At 38.1% G+C, this 16,595-nt stretch overlaps 1 protein-coding gene across 1 annotated transcript in view; it reads right to left on the bottom strand.

Moving 5' to 3' along the window:
- Positions 1–316: 316 nt before the first annotated feature.
- The window catches only part of MAP3K7CL (MAP3K7 C-terminal like), a 29,926-nt gene continuing 13,647 nt past the window's right edge, over positions 317–16,595 (bottom strand). The window contains 2 exon segments of the mRNA XM_066177337.1: positions 317–3,373; positions 13,180–13,295. Coding sequence (XP_066033434.1) covers positions 3,193–3,373; positions 13,180–13,295 — 297 coding nt within the window. The 3' untranslated portion in view covers positions 317–3,192.

The following is a 16,595-nucleotide window of genomic DNA, read 5'->3' as shown; positions in this document are numbered from 1 at the left end:
CTTAAGTGGTTTGAAGCAAATGCATTTACCAGGGTAGAGGCATGCTTACTTTTGCTAACCTGAATAATCTAGATAACAGTAAGAAATACACTTTGTCTGTAATACAACTGCAATTCTCACAGGTTGTCGTCACGTTATAAAATTGAACCTTTCATTGGTACTTGATTTCAAAAACTGCCTTCTAAGTTCTTGGGTGAAATACAATGTAAAACCATCTTTGAAATAATTGTATAAAAACTTGTTTTTATAGTGTGATACATACAACAGGATCTAGCATGCAGACCACTTCAACCAGGACACAAACCATATTGTCTACATGGAAAATACAGAATCAGTATGACAAATGCTTTATTAAAAAGTTTAATTTCAGCTATTTAGTCAGCAGAACTCCACTGTATCTAGAGAAAAACACAGCATGCAAAAATTGGGGACTTAGTGAATGTGAAAATATTTCTCGCTATTATGCTCTTGATAAACAAATCAAGAGATGGATGATAGATACAGCTGCTACCTCTCAGAAGGTGGTTCCATCTACCTTTACTCTTTTCAACACCTGGATGATTTTCTGCATTATGGTGATTATGCTACATTTTAATTTAACTTGCCTATGAATATTTTTGGAAAATTCCATTTCCCTACTTTCCTGCCTTTGAATGCCACTTCCCCCAATACTTTTTCTTTTAAAAATAGTTGTCAAGAGACACTTTAATTTTTATTCCTTGATACATCTATATCATTTTTATTCATTTGTATTGTGATACAATTTCTCTGAGTCCCTGCTCTCAGGCACAAGAGCATGCATGCAGGCAAATATGTTCATGCAAGGCTGTTATTTTTTACTTTCACCATAACTAAAAGCAGGAGGAAAATTTGATTGCACTTAGCTACAGTCCAAGTTGAATATAAATAATTGACTTAAAGTAGTTTGGGATGGTTAAAAATTTCATATTTATCCAGGCTGATATGCTGGACCACACCAAAAATTTGGCGTCTGTACATCTACAAAATATTTCTTGAATTCTTCTATATTGGTCAATACTTACAGGTTAGGAAAAACATACTCCCGGACAATCAGCACTTCAATGATTGTCACAAATGAGGTCCAGCTTTCCTTGTCCAACCGACTGTGTCTCTCCCTCAGGTTTTTCTCCCGGCATATGGTCTGTAATTTTTCTGATATCTAGAGCATAGTGACTGCGTTTAAATAGAAAATTTCAAGGTGAACACAGTTGTTTGTAAATAAAGGTCTGCTCTCTGATCCATTTGCATCCAAAGCCAGTCCGTCAATAAACTAATTTTATGTACTTTCAGTGAATTCACTGAAATCATCTGACTGGATGATGTTCTCAAGACTAGATGGAAAAACCTTTGACTAAAATGACAAACTATTTTAAAATGAGACTCTTGTTCAAAACACATAAACACAGGCAAAAGAAGTACATTCTAGTTTCTGTGGTGTTCTGTGCTCAAAGCGAAGCTCTGATTTCTCTTCAAGTTGTGTTTTTCATCAGTGCAAAACTCAAACAAGGCTTTTCCAGCACTTCCAGGCCTGATATTCCAAGTGGCTTTTATTAAAATATATTTTTTTCCGTCTTCAGCTTCCACAAAGTACAGTAAAAATTGGATCCTCAGATAATAATGCCAGAGGAATAAATACAGTGTTACACTGCTCAGGGAGCATCCCGGCAGGAAGTGCATGCCTCAAGAGTGGTGATTTCCTGGGTACAGCAGGAAGCAGTGCCAGGTGGGGATGCTGAGGCTGTCCTGGCAGCTCAGGAGGAGAAATGGAAACGAGGTTGTTCTCTCTTGCTACCTCTTCATGCTCTCCTGCTGCAGTGCCTGGTGCTTGGAGTAACACAGAGCCAGTTTTCACACCTGTGCTGCAAGGAATACTGTAGGCAATTAGCACAGAAAAATTACGGGCAGCTTGTAATTCTTTTTTTTTTTTGTCCCCTTTGCTGCCAGGAATTGTTCTGATTAACACAGAATTCCATTTTCGTGGTAGATTAATGATAATAATCAAAGCTAAAGTCCTGGTGCAAATCTTAAGTTCATTGTTTTCAATTACTAAGACACATTTCAGTACTAGTAACACATTAAATTGAATTCCAAGCTCATGAAGATGTAACAAGCTGCATCTGTCAAGCAGAGTTTAAAATACAAGATGAATTGTGAACATTCTGAACATAAAAGGGCTTTTCTACATCTGCTTTTAATGAAAAAAACTGCTGTATGAATAGAAATGGAAGTACAACAAAGATTTTTAAGTTTATCTAAGAAAACACAGGGATAAATAGAGCACGTAAAACTGACATTTTACTTCCCAGTTATTTGTGTATCACAGAACTCCGGTCCCTACTTATAGCCACTTATGTTTCAAAATAGACCAGAAAATAAGAACAAAAGATCCTCACAATAATTTTACTGACATAATCATAGTTGAAACTATGATGAAACCATGATTCTTACATTAATTTTTCATTTCTTGCATGTCAAAAAGTACAATAAAAAGACACTGAAGTAATCTTTACACTTGAAGGAAAGTTTGATCTCATCTGTTTCCTTATAATTTTATAACTTCCAAATTAGCACTGGCAGTGCACTTGTTTGATAAAAAAAAGATTTTGCTACTTCAATATTTAATGTGCAGTTTTTCAGATTTTATACAACAGTGTGAAGTTGACATGAAGTATAGTTTTTACTAGTGAGGAGATCTGATTCAAGATAACTTCCGAACACTTTAGGCATGAGGAAAATAATTTTAAAAGAATTCACTAAACTAAAATTAACATACATGTATTCCATATATTAACATTGTCCCTGCCGTATGCCTATGATCCAAATTTCAACACAGAGACTATTTATATAATTTTCTAATGTGTCCATATCTTCTTAAATTGAAAGAAATATGTTTAGAAAAGAAACCTGATCCACTAGAACATATAATGGGGATAGATTAACTTCAATTACGTTACTTGAAATAAAACATCCATTATATTATGGATGAAATATCCATTCCATTAAGCTACTGGGCGGCAAGCATTAAATCAAATAAAGACTTCTACACACTCTGTATCTCTGTAGTATTCTGTAGTAAACTGTTGTAACATATTAAACAGATCTTTATTTTAAAATATCTTCCCAGCACAGCACCAATCCTGTATGAACTGCCTCACATAAGCTAGTTGGGAGTTATGAAGAACCCTGCCTTTTTTGGTACTGTATCCTGAGCTTTTCCAGTTGCTCCACACACTGCGTCTGGGCCAGCTTCAGTGTTCGGTTCTCCTCTGTCAGTTCTGCATACTCCTTAGCCAGCTGAGCAGCATCCATGCTTTCTTTTTCCACTTGTTCCAGTCTGGCAATCAGCTCCTTTCTGATGATTATGAAAAAAACCCGCAAATATTAAAAATGGCAGTAGGCAAAACTTTGTTGTCATGTGTTAAGTCAAAGATGGGCTGTGGGTTGTTAATTTACGTATTATTACTTGAACTTGTGTGAAAAAAGGACCGAGAAAATTGTTTAGACTCCTGTTTTTTTCCCTTTAAAGGACTAAGCTTCCAAAATCTTGGATATGTTTGCTGTTCAGTGACCAAGCCTGAAAAATGCTGTGTTCATGTGTCTGTATTTGGGACTGTTCAGCAGAAGAGAAGGCTTTGCGGAGACCTTAGAACCTCTGCCAGTGGCAAAAGGGGCTCCAACCGAGCTGGAGAGGGACTCTTGACACAGGTGACAAGATAAGGGAATGGCTTTAAACTGAAAGAGAGCAGGAAATGGGATATTGGGAAGAAATTCTTCTTTGAGAGGGTGGTGAGGCCCTAGCACAGGCTTCCCAGAACCGATGGCTGCCCCATCCCTGGAAGCGTTCAGGGTCAGGTTGGATGGGGCTTGGAGCAGCCTGGTCTAGTGTAATGTGTCCCTGCCCATGGCAGGGGATGAAACCGGATGAGCTTTAAAGTCCCTCCCAATCCAAACTACTCTACTGATTGTATGATTCTGTGATCTCTAAATTCAGTAAGAGTTGAGCACACAGTTCATGGTGGAGAATCAAGTTCCTGGAGATGACTTGCTAATACTTTGCCAGAAGAATAAAAATTTCTTTTTCTCTTGATACGAGGTATCATTGAAAGAGAGCAAGGTGTTTTTGTTTGGTTGATGAGATTTATCAATAAGTTCTGTGAAGTGTGCCTGGTTTCCTTTTCTCTACTACAAAAAATCCAGTAAGTAGTAGGCACTGAATCCGAACGACATCTATTGTTTCTCTAATGTGTTTAGGCTTAGACCTTAGCCCTATTGCTGAGGAAGAGCGATATAGCTGCAAACTTGACCCCTCCTGGTCCTCTTAAGTACAGACACTAGAGGATTTAAACTGTGACTTCTGGATGGAGTCACACAGTGCCCTGTATTCCCAAAGCTGGCCAGGAACTGGAGTTTCCTGTTCAGTATCAACTGAAATTACCTCAGCACAAGTTAAGTTAAAAGAGGTCTTAAAACACACTGAAGGCATGAGTAACTCACAGAGTATCTAACTGCTCTCCCCTTAGTCACCCACCAGGCTAGCCTGGCCTCTGGGTTTCTTCTTCCCTTTCAGTCAAAAATTTACCCATTACAGGAAGTCTCTTCTGAAAGGTTCTTTTGATCATTCTGTCTCAGAGATTAGTTAATCTTTTAACTGTTCACAGCCCTGTGACTTTCTTTCTCAGTCATGTCAAAACAATGCTTGTAGATCATGAGCGGGAAGTTATAAATGCCTTCATAGTGGACAGATTTCACTGCAGCCCTTAAAGAAGCCCACTTGTCAGACTAGACCAGTGCTTTCAGACAGGAAATTCCTACAGATCGGGAATTCTATTCCCACAGGTCAAAGTATTCAAAAAAAGATAACATTTCTGTGTTTGCTGATCACTTATGTTACTTGTAACTGGAAAGCTACCACTTAGAGCAGGAAAACTATAAATCTGGCTTTTGAAAAACACTTCTGTGTGGCCTTCTTTTAGGATCATTTTAACCTTCCTCTGTCTTTACTGCAGCTTTCAGTGATAGCAGAGTTTGCCCGTGGTTTAGTTCACTGTTTACAGTCACAGTTACTGCAGTTCAAAGAGTCACAAGTTAGAAGAGACCCTTGGTACAGCCATTTCTACCAGCTGTGCTTCCCATAGATAGAAAAGCAAAGAAAAGAAAAAAAAAAAAAAAAAAGAAAAAAAAAAGAGAGAGAGAGAAGAGTTAGCAGCTGTTACAGAATTTTTAAATCAGCCAAAGAGGCAGCATATAGGCATCCTCCTATATGATATCTTTGTTTTATACTGCTGAGGTAATGCAGAGCAGCTATGTTGCAGCAAAGCCTCTTCGTTTTGCTTTCACCAGGTGACAGGTGCATTCAATCAGGCCTTTGAGAGGAAACATCAAGATGATATTTTTGCTCAGTAGAATTCTGTTTACATTTAATACAATATGGCTGTACAAGTTTTAAACAGAGCAAGCCACTAACATGTTCATTTCTCTGTGGTTGGGCCATTCTAGATCAACCACTTTTCAAAGAAGTCAAGACAATCTTGCTAGACAGCCCCTACTCACGGGCCAGAGGCCAAGGAGGAGTGATTTCATGTGTGAAAGAGATTCAAGGCCAAGGAGGTTTTACAACTCCAGATGCCTGTTTTTGTGGGGTGGTGTTTTGTTTAATTGGTTGGTTGGGGGTTTTCTGGGGTTTTTGTTGTTGTTGTTGGGGAGGGGGGGGTTGGATTTTGCTTGCTGGTTGGTTTTGGTTTTTGGTTTGGTTTGGTTTTTTTCTAGTCCCTGGACTTCCTCTGGAAGACTTTTATCCCTGGAGACCAAATGAGAACTGCTGCAATATTTCTTTGCAATTATTCTCTGATGCAATGTTGGACTGAAGGGCTAAATTAAGCTCTTTCAAATTACAGACTGTTAAATCGGAAGTGTCCAAATGAATTCAGAATCATTCTTCTTTACTTTTCTTACACTCCTGAGCTTCTTAAAAGAGAGACGCAGTGAACACAGTACTAGGCAATCAGCATCTTAAAAGCAGGCAAACCTTTTCTGTGGGAACTTTCAGTACTTGAAAAAGAATGGTGCTGACTATCATGGACTTGAGCCAGGAGAGGCACAGACAAAATGCAAACTCAGACAGCTCTAGTAATGCAGGTCAGTCCTGATTTGATGGCATTCTCTGCAGACATGGCTTTCTTGCCACTCTCCAGTAATATTCAAGCAGCACAGATAACTTCCCTCCCCGCTCCCCAGGATTTAACTTTGCTATCAAACAAGCTATAAATGCATTAAAATCAAAATATACTCATTGCTGTAGTCCACACTCTTGGACCTCCCTCACAGAAAGTAGTTTCCTTGCACTGAGGTAGTAAAATTGCCCACTTCTGAGTCAGCAGAACCTACTTAGCTCCTTCCCATCAGTATCAACACTGGTTTACAGGATACGGTGATGTTTCAGGCTAATACTGTCAGCCTGCCACAGATCTAAAATTAGAGTACCAGGGAATTGCTAAATGTTATGAATGGTGTAGTTTACGGAGCTCACAAAAGGATGAGGACAGTAACTAACATTTACATCTGATCTAATCCAAGATTTGAACTTAGCTTTCAGAGGTTAAAGAACACCCTACTAAGCTCTTGCACCATCTAGACTTCATTGTGGATGCTTAATAAATAGATGTAGCACTGTCTAATCTGTGTTTTTTGTTAATGGTTACCCCAGGTTTAAATATTAACAGTATTGATAGGGTATTTTCTAAACTAGTGCTGAGGTACTCAAAGCTTTGAGACAATCTGTAAGCTGCACTTGAAGAGTTCTTTTTTGGGGAGGGGTTTGGGAGGCAACAAGTGATTTTCATTGTAAGCCAATAAACCACAAACAGGAGAAAAACACAACTTGGTCTTAGGGAAATTATTTCTCTTGTTCTGGCCTTAATGACTAAACATGCAGAGAACAGAGCTCCTCAACACTCAAATTCACAAGCAATAAATACAAAGAAAAGTGACATACTAAGCAGATAAATCTGCCTGGAGATAACTCTATTTAGAAATGGACTGGACACAAGGAAAACAGTTTCCAAAATACGAATAATCAGATTTGCCTTTCCCCCATTGTGAACAAAGTATTCAGGATCATGTATCTGTGGCAGTACAGTATCTTCTCCAACAACTGGTATGTACTGGTGGCCATAAGGTCATTTTCTTTTCCCACATTCGGCATGGCTTTCCCACCATGAGGAATTATAGGACGCTGTAGGGTAACTGCTGTCTGAGGAGACCATCCTTGTATGTTCAAAGTCTACTAATTAATTTTAAAACAACAGCATTAAAGATATTAAAGTCTGCTTTAATGTAAATGAAAATGTGTCTCAGATGTCAACACATAAAAGGTCATAAAATGACAGAATAGTTTGAGTTGGAAAGAACTTTCAAAGGCAAGGACACTTCCTCTAGAAGAGGAGGTCTCTCTTTGTATTAGAAAAGCTGTAATTTAATTTCTAGTATTTGGCAAGTAACACATTTTGCACACATGTGAGATGATGAAAAAACAGATCTAGAATGGGAAAATTGTTGAGCTAAAACGTTGCCTTTAAGGTTTACACCCAACTTTTTCTGAAGTAACTGGAAGTCTGAAAACTACTTGTCACAGTGTTGGGGAAGACACTCAAGAAACAGTGTACCTGGAGAAAGCCTCTGGACTAAAGAGAAACAGTCCTAAGGTCATGAGAGCAAGCTAAAACATATGACACAAAATTAAGCAGATATCTCCACAGCATGTCATTTGCCAAGAGGGCCACCGGCATCCTGGATTTTATCATCAATAGCATGTCCAGCAGGACCAGGGCAGTGACTGTTCCCCTGTACTGGGCACTGTTGAGCCACACCTTCAGTCCTGAGTCCAGTTTTGGGCCTCTCACTACCAGAGAGACATTGAGGGGCTGGAGCATGTCCAGATAAGGGAACAGAGCTGGGGAAGGGTCTGGAGCACCACAGCAGCTGAAGGAGCTGGGGAGGCTCAGTCTGGAGAAAAGGAGGCTCATGGGAGACCTTTCCACTCTCCACAACTCCCTAACAGGAGGGTAAAGCCAGGCTGGGGTTGGGCTCTGTTCCCCGGGAACACAGGACAGGGTGAGAAGAAATGGCCTAAAGTTGTGCCAAGGGGAGGTTCAGATTAGATATCAGCAAAAACTTTTTAATTGAACAGTTTGTCAAGCAGTGGGATGGGCTGCCCAGGGAAGTGGTTGAGTCACCATCCCTGGAGGTGTTAAAAAAACATGTGGAGATGGCACTCGAGGACACAGTTTAATGGTGAACATGGAGGTGGTGCTGGGTTGGTGGCTGAACTTGATAATCCTAAAGGTCTTTTCCAATCTTAACGATTCCATGATTCTATGTCTATTCTAATGGGTAAAAGAAGGAAATCACATCCATGGCCAAGAAAACGAGTGATCCTAAACCAGGTGGTAATCAAATGATATTTTCTGTAGAGTTATATTAGAATTGTCTGGGGGAGGAAAAAGAGATAACCATCCAGTGCTAAGAATATAAAATACAGCTAGCAACCATAGCAACTCTAATATTTAACTACATAATCCAGGGTCATTATCTAGTAATAGCAATATAACAAGTGCTCAAAATAACCAGCCATCTCATCCCTTTCACCCAAAGTTAGATACCCAAAACCATCTGTTATGGAAATACGTATGTGTTTCTGGAACATAAATTAAATTACATTCTGTGCCCTAAATGTGGTGTGTTCTGGCTTCCACACCCTTTTCTTTATTTTCAGTCATGTCTCCCATTCCAGAGTGGTTTTTTCCCTTGTACTACATATTGCTGGCATAAATGTGAAGAGTTTGAGTCAAGACAGCAAACAAAGCTATGATTAAATTAGCAAAAAAAATCTACCTAATGTTCTTTCAAATTCTTGCTTTCTTTTTTGTTCTTGAGTAACTTCTTTTCCCATCCCTATTTGCTTTGTCCTTTGATTTTCACTTTTTTGAAACTGCAACCTCTTTTTCTCTCTCACATTTCCCATTTTCATGTGAAATACTTGTCATCTTCTCTCACACTGCCAGCCCAGTATATTCTCTTGCCATCTATGTTGCATAAAAGAGAAAAAGTAAGTAAGTATTATTCTGACCTTCATGAAAAGCAACACCTGTCATTTTGCTTCACTGATTTTTTACTTTGGCCATACTTGATGCTCACATTACATGACAAGCTAAGCAGAAGTAAAAGCCTTGGAAAAGTTGTAAAAAATTCAGTGTTTCTCACTATTGTTAAAACTGTGTTTTACAACTTCCTATTTCTTATAAAAGAATATAAAAACATACCTGCATATATTATTTTAAGTGTGAAAGGTTACACTGAATTTTGAAGGTTGGGACAAACAATTGTTTAAAGTAGAATTAACTCTATTCTTTTTTTTTTTTTTTTTTTTTTTTGCTAAAAAGCTCTAATACTTGTACAGATGCTTATGTCAGGTTAACATTATTTCTTCCTCCTAGCCAACAAATAAAATACACTTGCTCAATCCATTTTCTGCTTTTTTCCCATCAGTCAAAGCCATCAGCATTCTGTGTGTACTATCAGCAGGCACCACAGGTACAGAAACTGCCAGGTGAGATCGGAATGACACAGGTGAATTGATCTGTGGAGAGAAGTTGGGAGCACTGGCAAGGGTACCATCCAACAGGACTTGTGACTGCCTTTGGTAAAAATGTACACCGAAAAAACACTATAAAAGCTGTTTGTTCCCATTACAAGGGATGCAATTTGATCATTGTCCATTTTATCAAAATAATATTTAAGAGAAATAGACAATAGATAGCAGGTGTTGTAGACAGTTGGGAATCTTCATTTCCATAAATTCAAATTCAAATGTAGAAGAAGACACCCCACAGCAGGGGCAAATTTTAGAAAACTGCACACTCCATGTTTTCAATTTGATTGTAATTGGTTTTGAGGCTAAAAGCTTGTGCATCTCATCAGACTTTTTAGACAAGTCAAAAGCATTCTTCCCTTTTAAAAATGTAATATTCAATATTTCCAGTGATGGGGCAGCCAGGGCTGTCTGGGCAACCATTTCCAGTGCCCCAACATCTTTACAGGGAAGAATTTCTTCTTAATATCCAGTCCAAACCTACTCTCTATCAGTTTAAAACCATTCTGCCTTGTCCTGTCTCTACATGCCTGTGTACATAGTCTCTCTCCATCTTTCTTGCAGCCTCCTTTCAGGTAGCAAAAGTCCACAATTATAAGGTGCATATGTGAGTATATACATATGTAAGTATATACACGTGTATCTATACATATACATATATATACATATATGTACACACACAATGCAAAACATACATGTCACCCCAGCCATTATAATCCACTCTTCATTCAGTATATGCTAGCCCCTAAAATACTTTTAACTCTCTTACTTTAAGTCCTGAGAATGTTTTTAGACATAAATCCGTGAACACGAGAGCAAAACACTCTTTTACTTCTCGCATACTCCTTTGCCTTCACACTTATACTCCCTTTCTATCTAGTTTTAGATAAAAATCAAGGCTGTCATGTTCAGGTCTGTTTGCTTACATGTGTGTAAAGTTACCTGTGTCCTAATAACTTGCTAATACACCTTTCAATTTTAACCAAACTTCATGTGGTAATTAGTTTCTGGAGGATTTAATAAAAACAGACTGCTACAGAAAGGAAAGATATGCAATGGGGCAAGGCAGTCTCGGGAGACCTGCTCCAAAATACTACAAAATGGATCATCTGCCTGGAGGAAGGAGCCATAAACAGTCCATATCTGGAGAAAAAATATCTTCAGTTGGCACTTGCAGCCTACAAAACCTCAAAATCAGGCAACCACATTTCACCACCTTTTAGGAAATTAAACATCCCAGTGCTGTAGGATCACTTTTTCAGATTAAGACACATGGGAGGTGTGAAAGGTGCTGACCTGATATTTGTCATGTTTAAGCATTTCACAGCTATACAGCATGTGAACACAAGGCTGCAAATATGTAATTAGAAAGTACATACGAATCTCAATAATAGAATTCCATTTGTTGCCTTATACAGCCACTCATAACATATATCTCCTGGGGCATGGAATTCCCAGAACAGGTTCAGCAAAGATAGCAGTGGTGCAAACTTCCTGACATTGTTCCACTGTAGATATCCATTGGTGCAATGAAGAAAAATGCCAGCCTGAAGCCCTTTAATTCATGCAGGATAAGCACAACTGAGAGGCTGACCTCTGGGTTCAGAGGTTGATTAGGATAGTTGTGAGTTCAGGTAAACAATTTTGTGCATGTACCTGCCATTCTCAAGAAACAAACCATTTCTTATTTAGCTAGTACCACAGACTTAGAGATAAAAAAAATTGCATTCAAAGAGCAATTTTTTTTATTCCACAAAGTGCAAAAATATACATGAATGTCTCATTTTCATGGGCTCCAAGTGTTTTTCATAAATAGGTATAACTGATTAGGTTGTGCCAATAATAATAATAATGGATTTATATTAGTAGACTCTAAAACCCAGATGATTGAAGGCTACCTTTGGCATTTATACAACTAAAGTCAAGCACTTAAACAATCATTCAGTATTTTATATTGCACTTGGATTTTCAGAGTAGTCAAAGACACATGGTTTCCACTAAATTGATCGCTAAATACATATGTAAGAAGTTTATATCAGACAACCAAATTTGAAAAATCATTGCAAATTATAAAAAAATTTACTTATCTTCTAATCTATTTAAAAATACCAATTACTTTTGCTTGGCCAAGTTCAATTAATAGTGAATCAAATGCAAACACTGCAAATATGAATTGAATGCAAAATGCATTCTCCCATGACATTGGACATCTTTTTTAGCTTTTGTTCCAGTCTGTCAGCATCTGAGTGCCACACAGATCCTTCAGTGGAAGGGGATCCGCAGTAGGAAGCTTCAACTAGCTTTGACACTTTAGGCAAAAAGTAACCATATTGTGTCTATAGCCATCAACCTGGATAAAGACATCTCACTTTCTTACCCTGCATAGTTTGGATTCTTTAGCTGTCTTGTAAGACCACAGGATTTCAATAGTTTCCCTCCCATTATTTTGCTTCTGCAGCTGAAGATTCCCATGGATGCAAACTTGGCTAAACTGCAAGGTCAGCTGGGCAGAGATTTCACTACTCACTTTCCTGCCTCTCTCTGAATTTCTTTTTCAGGTTTCTTGTGGAAAGGGACCGACAGACACAGAGTGCACTTTGCTATTTAATAGTCAAGCAAAAGATGACAGGGCTATGAATACAGATCATAGACAAGAAAAAAAAGCCTCCAGCTTATTCACTTTGGGTATGAACACCTGAAATGTCAACGTATGTTGAACCAGTGTATACAAAAACAAAGCACCTCATAGAAACATGTTTACTAATACTGTCATGTACTCTAAGCCTAAATGAGAATCCATTTTGTTCTTCATTAAAGTGTGCAATATTTATTGAAAAAACTAAATTTGAAAAGGAACCTGCAACAGCTGAACTGGATTGTTATGTGACCTGGAGGCTGTCAGTGAACATTTTAAGGGACATCCACAAAGCTGATGGCCCAAAACTGTGACAGCCCTTAGTAGCCTCAGTTGATTCTATAGAGCAATGGCCAACTTGTGCTCTACTGTGACCATCAGGCAGAGGCATGAAATCATAGGATCATAGAGGGGCCTGGGTTAGAAGGGTCCCCCAAAGATAATCCAGTTCCAACCCTGTGCCACAGGCAGGGGACATCTTCCACCAGACCAGGTTGCTCCAGGCCCCATCCAACCTGGCCTTGAACAACACCCCTTGAACTATTGTTCCAGGGATGGCACAGCCAAAGCTTTTCTGGGCAGCCTGTGCCAGGGCCTCACCACCCTCAGAGGGAAGAACTTCTTCCCAATATCCCATCTAACCCTGCCCTCTGTCAGTTTGTAGCCATTCCCCTTGTCCTGCCAAGGCCCTTATAAATAATCTCTCTCCATCTTTCTTGTAGGCTTCCTCCAGATACTGGAAGGCCACAATTATAATATATGTATAAATAAGTATATACATATGTAAGTGTATATGTATATAACGTCAGAAAATACAATGTTAAACCTTCATGTTTCAAACAGGGTTTTACAAAGAGAATATAGGTCAGTTACTCACTTTCTTTCTTCCAGCAGAGCAATTTCTTTCTTGACCTCATGGTACTCTTCTGCTATTTTGCAGTGCTGTTTATACACCTGCATAGATTCCTTAGAATCATGACAAGGAGGCAGAGGCTTTAAAAAAAAAAGGAGAAGAAGAAAAAAAACCCACTGTTTTTTGAATGAAATATTAGTTAAAACCCCACATATTTTGAAAGATACAATATTTATCGAAATCCCTGCAAGAATACCTAAATAATTTTTTTTTCCTTTACTGCAGTATATGGCCAACTATTCCTAGTGATGGCCTTTCATGACAGGAAAAAAACCCAAACTGTTTCCTGCATAAGAATATGTGTAAAACTTCGAACATATGTGTAAAACTTCAAACGTGGTGAGAATTTTCAGAACTCTCCTTGTCAGCTTTGCAAAATATCCCTGAAGATTTTTCAAAGAAGGTTTTCTCCCTTACCTCCTTCTTTTTCAGCTAGAGCGATATGCAAATGCTAAAGCTGATGCATTGGTCAGACCTATCACATACATCTTTACATTACCAGGAACTGACATCATTGCAGCAAGATCAACCTTTTTTCAATGCACACTGAATAAAATAAATATGACAAATAAAATGGAGCTGTCCTAGGATTCCTTATGTGAATTTCATCAAAATTCTTAAAAATACATTTTGGTTAAATGTAGGTGCTTTTTGCTCTTTAAAAAAGAATGCATCTTAATTCAGGCTTCAGGGTTGTCTGTCATATTTTCGTTATCACACTCTCAGAAAGTATTTTTAAGTTATTAGCCATGAATGTATTGACTGTAAATGAACTCCAAACAGCATGCTGGACCCACCTGTTTGAAGTAAAAGAAAACACTCAAAATACTTCTTTACTGCCCAGTTAAATAACATCCAATTCCATTTCACAATATTAGTAGATTATTTTGCATTTCTTGCTGTCCTACCATGACTTTTCTGTGCAGTATAATATTCCCTTAATGACATCATTAGGAAAAGAAAAGCACAAGTGGTCAGACTTTTCCTATTTATGATCTTGTAATCCTTTGTTTTATCCAAACTGGAAATTTAGATTAAGAACATTTTTGTTCAGGAGACAGGATAAACTGGCTTCAGCCATAACCCGAAGTACAGATGTAATTTATGTATGGAGCTTGCAAGTACTTGTAGTTCGTATGTGATTCGTCACTGAAATTTTGACACAGATACTCATATTCCATGCTCTAAATGTAAAACTGCTGCAGCAGAATTGTTTCATTGCACATTGTTTCATTCTCCCTGATCTTGGAGATTTTGGGAACCCAGTGAAAGGGCAGCCCAATACTTGATGAATCTAATCCCTAGAAAAGGGCTTTTAATTGCATTTCAATGTGGATGAGCAATAGCACCATTCGTACAGCCACCTAAATAATAAGCATAAATTTAGCAAGACTGAATATAGAAGTCTCAATGCTCTAATCCAAGAATGCATGGATGAACCAAAGCAGCATCTCTGCTATCTACCAGATCAGCCACCAACAAGTGCGTCACAATAAAACAATTTCAAACAGTACCAAGGGGAAAGTCCCCAAAACAGTGATACTTCAAAAGAAAAACAAAACAAAACAAAGCAAAAAACACCTTGGATTTTCTTCCAATATAATTTCTGCTAATCTAGCTGGTTTAAAGCAGTTTAAAAATTAAAGCAGTGTTCAGTTTCTATATTATAGCTTCCCACTCAAAAGATATATATAGAGAGAGCTAAAAATTATCTAGTCATGCTGAAACTAAGTATCTAAGTCTCACTTAGAGCCAGTTGCTGACTTTTAAACCCCTTCCTATTATTGTTTCCTCTTCAGTGACATTTTTTTCTTCCGCAGATATTTTAGCACTAAAATTAAACTTAAAACAAATTATACAATCCATTTACTAACTTCTGTTCATAAAATTCTTTTCAATTTGTCTGATGGTAGGAAGCACCATATCAAGAATCTTTTAAATTATTAGCATATTTTTCTTTAAAACAGAAATGTGATTATGTTTTCAAATGAGAAGATAGAAAATCATTGGATCATATCATAGAGTGGTTTGGATTGGAAAGGACGTTCAAGAGCATCTAATTCTAGCCCCTTTGCCATGGGCAGGGACACCTTCCACTAGACCAAGTTGCTGCAAGCCCCATCCAACCTGGCCTTGAACACTTCCAGGGGTAGTGCAGCCAGAACTGGAGAATTTGGTTTGCTCCTCTGTAATTTGGAAACTTCTAAGAAAGGTTCCAAAGACAGTATCTACAGCATCCATGAGTAATTTCTGGCCAGCAGGATATGAAATAGGCTTATTTAGCAAACACTTTCTACTGCGATAACATGGGAAGAGAGATACAAAACTCCATTCCACCTGGAAGGACTTTTTAAAATGTCTGAGGCCGTTCTTCCAATGGGAAGTACTACAGATATTGCAGTACAGAACGCCCAATGGCATTCCATGAAGCCTGTATAATATTTTTATGTTACGAGATTGCTAGTTTACTGAGGTGACTAATTTCAGAAGGCCTTAATAAAGTTCAATTGTCAGTATGGTTGGTTTTTTTTTCACTCAGAAGCAAACAGCCATACTTAAACTTCCTCTTAGGACAGCTTGAGCCTGAAGTACCTTGCCTGTCCATCAATTAATAGAAACAAAAGCATACCTGCTAGACAAGGAAAAAATACCCCTGCCAAAGTAAGTTACATTTAATGGCAACAGTTGCTTCTTTTAATCCTGTTTATTTCAGGCTTCCCTGTCATCCACTCTCATTTCCCTGTGCTGGCAAAATATGCACATGCAGAATCTCTGATTTTGTTCATAAAGCTAGAACGAAAGCTACAGCTATAAATTATACTGGTGGTCTGTCCTATTATATCTGATTTTCAACAAGGTCTGTTTTTTCCTTTTATTTGTTGAGCAACTCACTGTAACATTGACAAATGTTCTACAGAATTCAGCAGGTAGACACTAAGAGATCCTTTTATAGACCATCTTGTAACTGCACATATATATGTAGACCTTTACAAGACATATGCACTGTTAATTTAGACTTTTGTTCAGAATCCAGATATGAAAGGTGTTGGAAGATGACATGCAAAAGCAGGTTATGAAGAAACAGAAAATCACAGAACAGTCTGGGTTGGAAGGGACCTGCTTCCCTTGTAGGAGAGGTGATTCCTCTAATCATCTGGATAGCCTCCTCTCTGTCTGCTTTTTAAGGCAGGTTGAAATAAAATCTTTGATGGAGTGACACAGAAAGTTTTCAGCTTTGTGGTTTGTTTTTTTTTTTGGCTTCACTCACATGACAAGTTCTTTTGCCTTGCCATATGAAAATCAGCATTCCATGTCCATAAAAGCTGTATAGTGGCACTGTATAGTGCCACTCAACTGTTCAAAAACTTTAAAACAGTTGA

This window comes from Chamaea fasciata, unplaced genomic scaffold (genome assembly GCF_029207755.1).
Source record: "Chamaea fasciata isolate MVZ Bird 193981 ecotype frontalis unplaced genomic scaffold, bChaFas1.0.hap1 SCAF_2, whole genome shotgun sequence".
In the NCBI taxonomy this organism is placed as follows: domain Eukaryota; kingdom Metazoa; phylum Chordata; class Aves; order Passeriformes; family Sylviidae; genus Chamaea; species Chamaea fasciata.
Note: the sequence above shows the minus strand (reverse complement) of the source record. Positions and strands in the feature narration are given on the sequence as shown.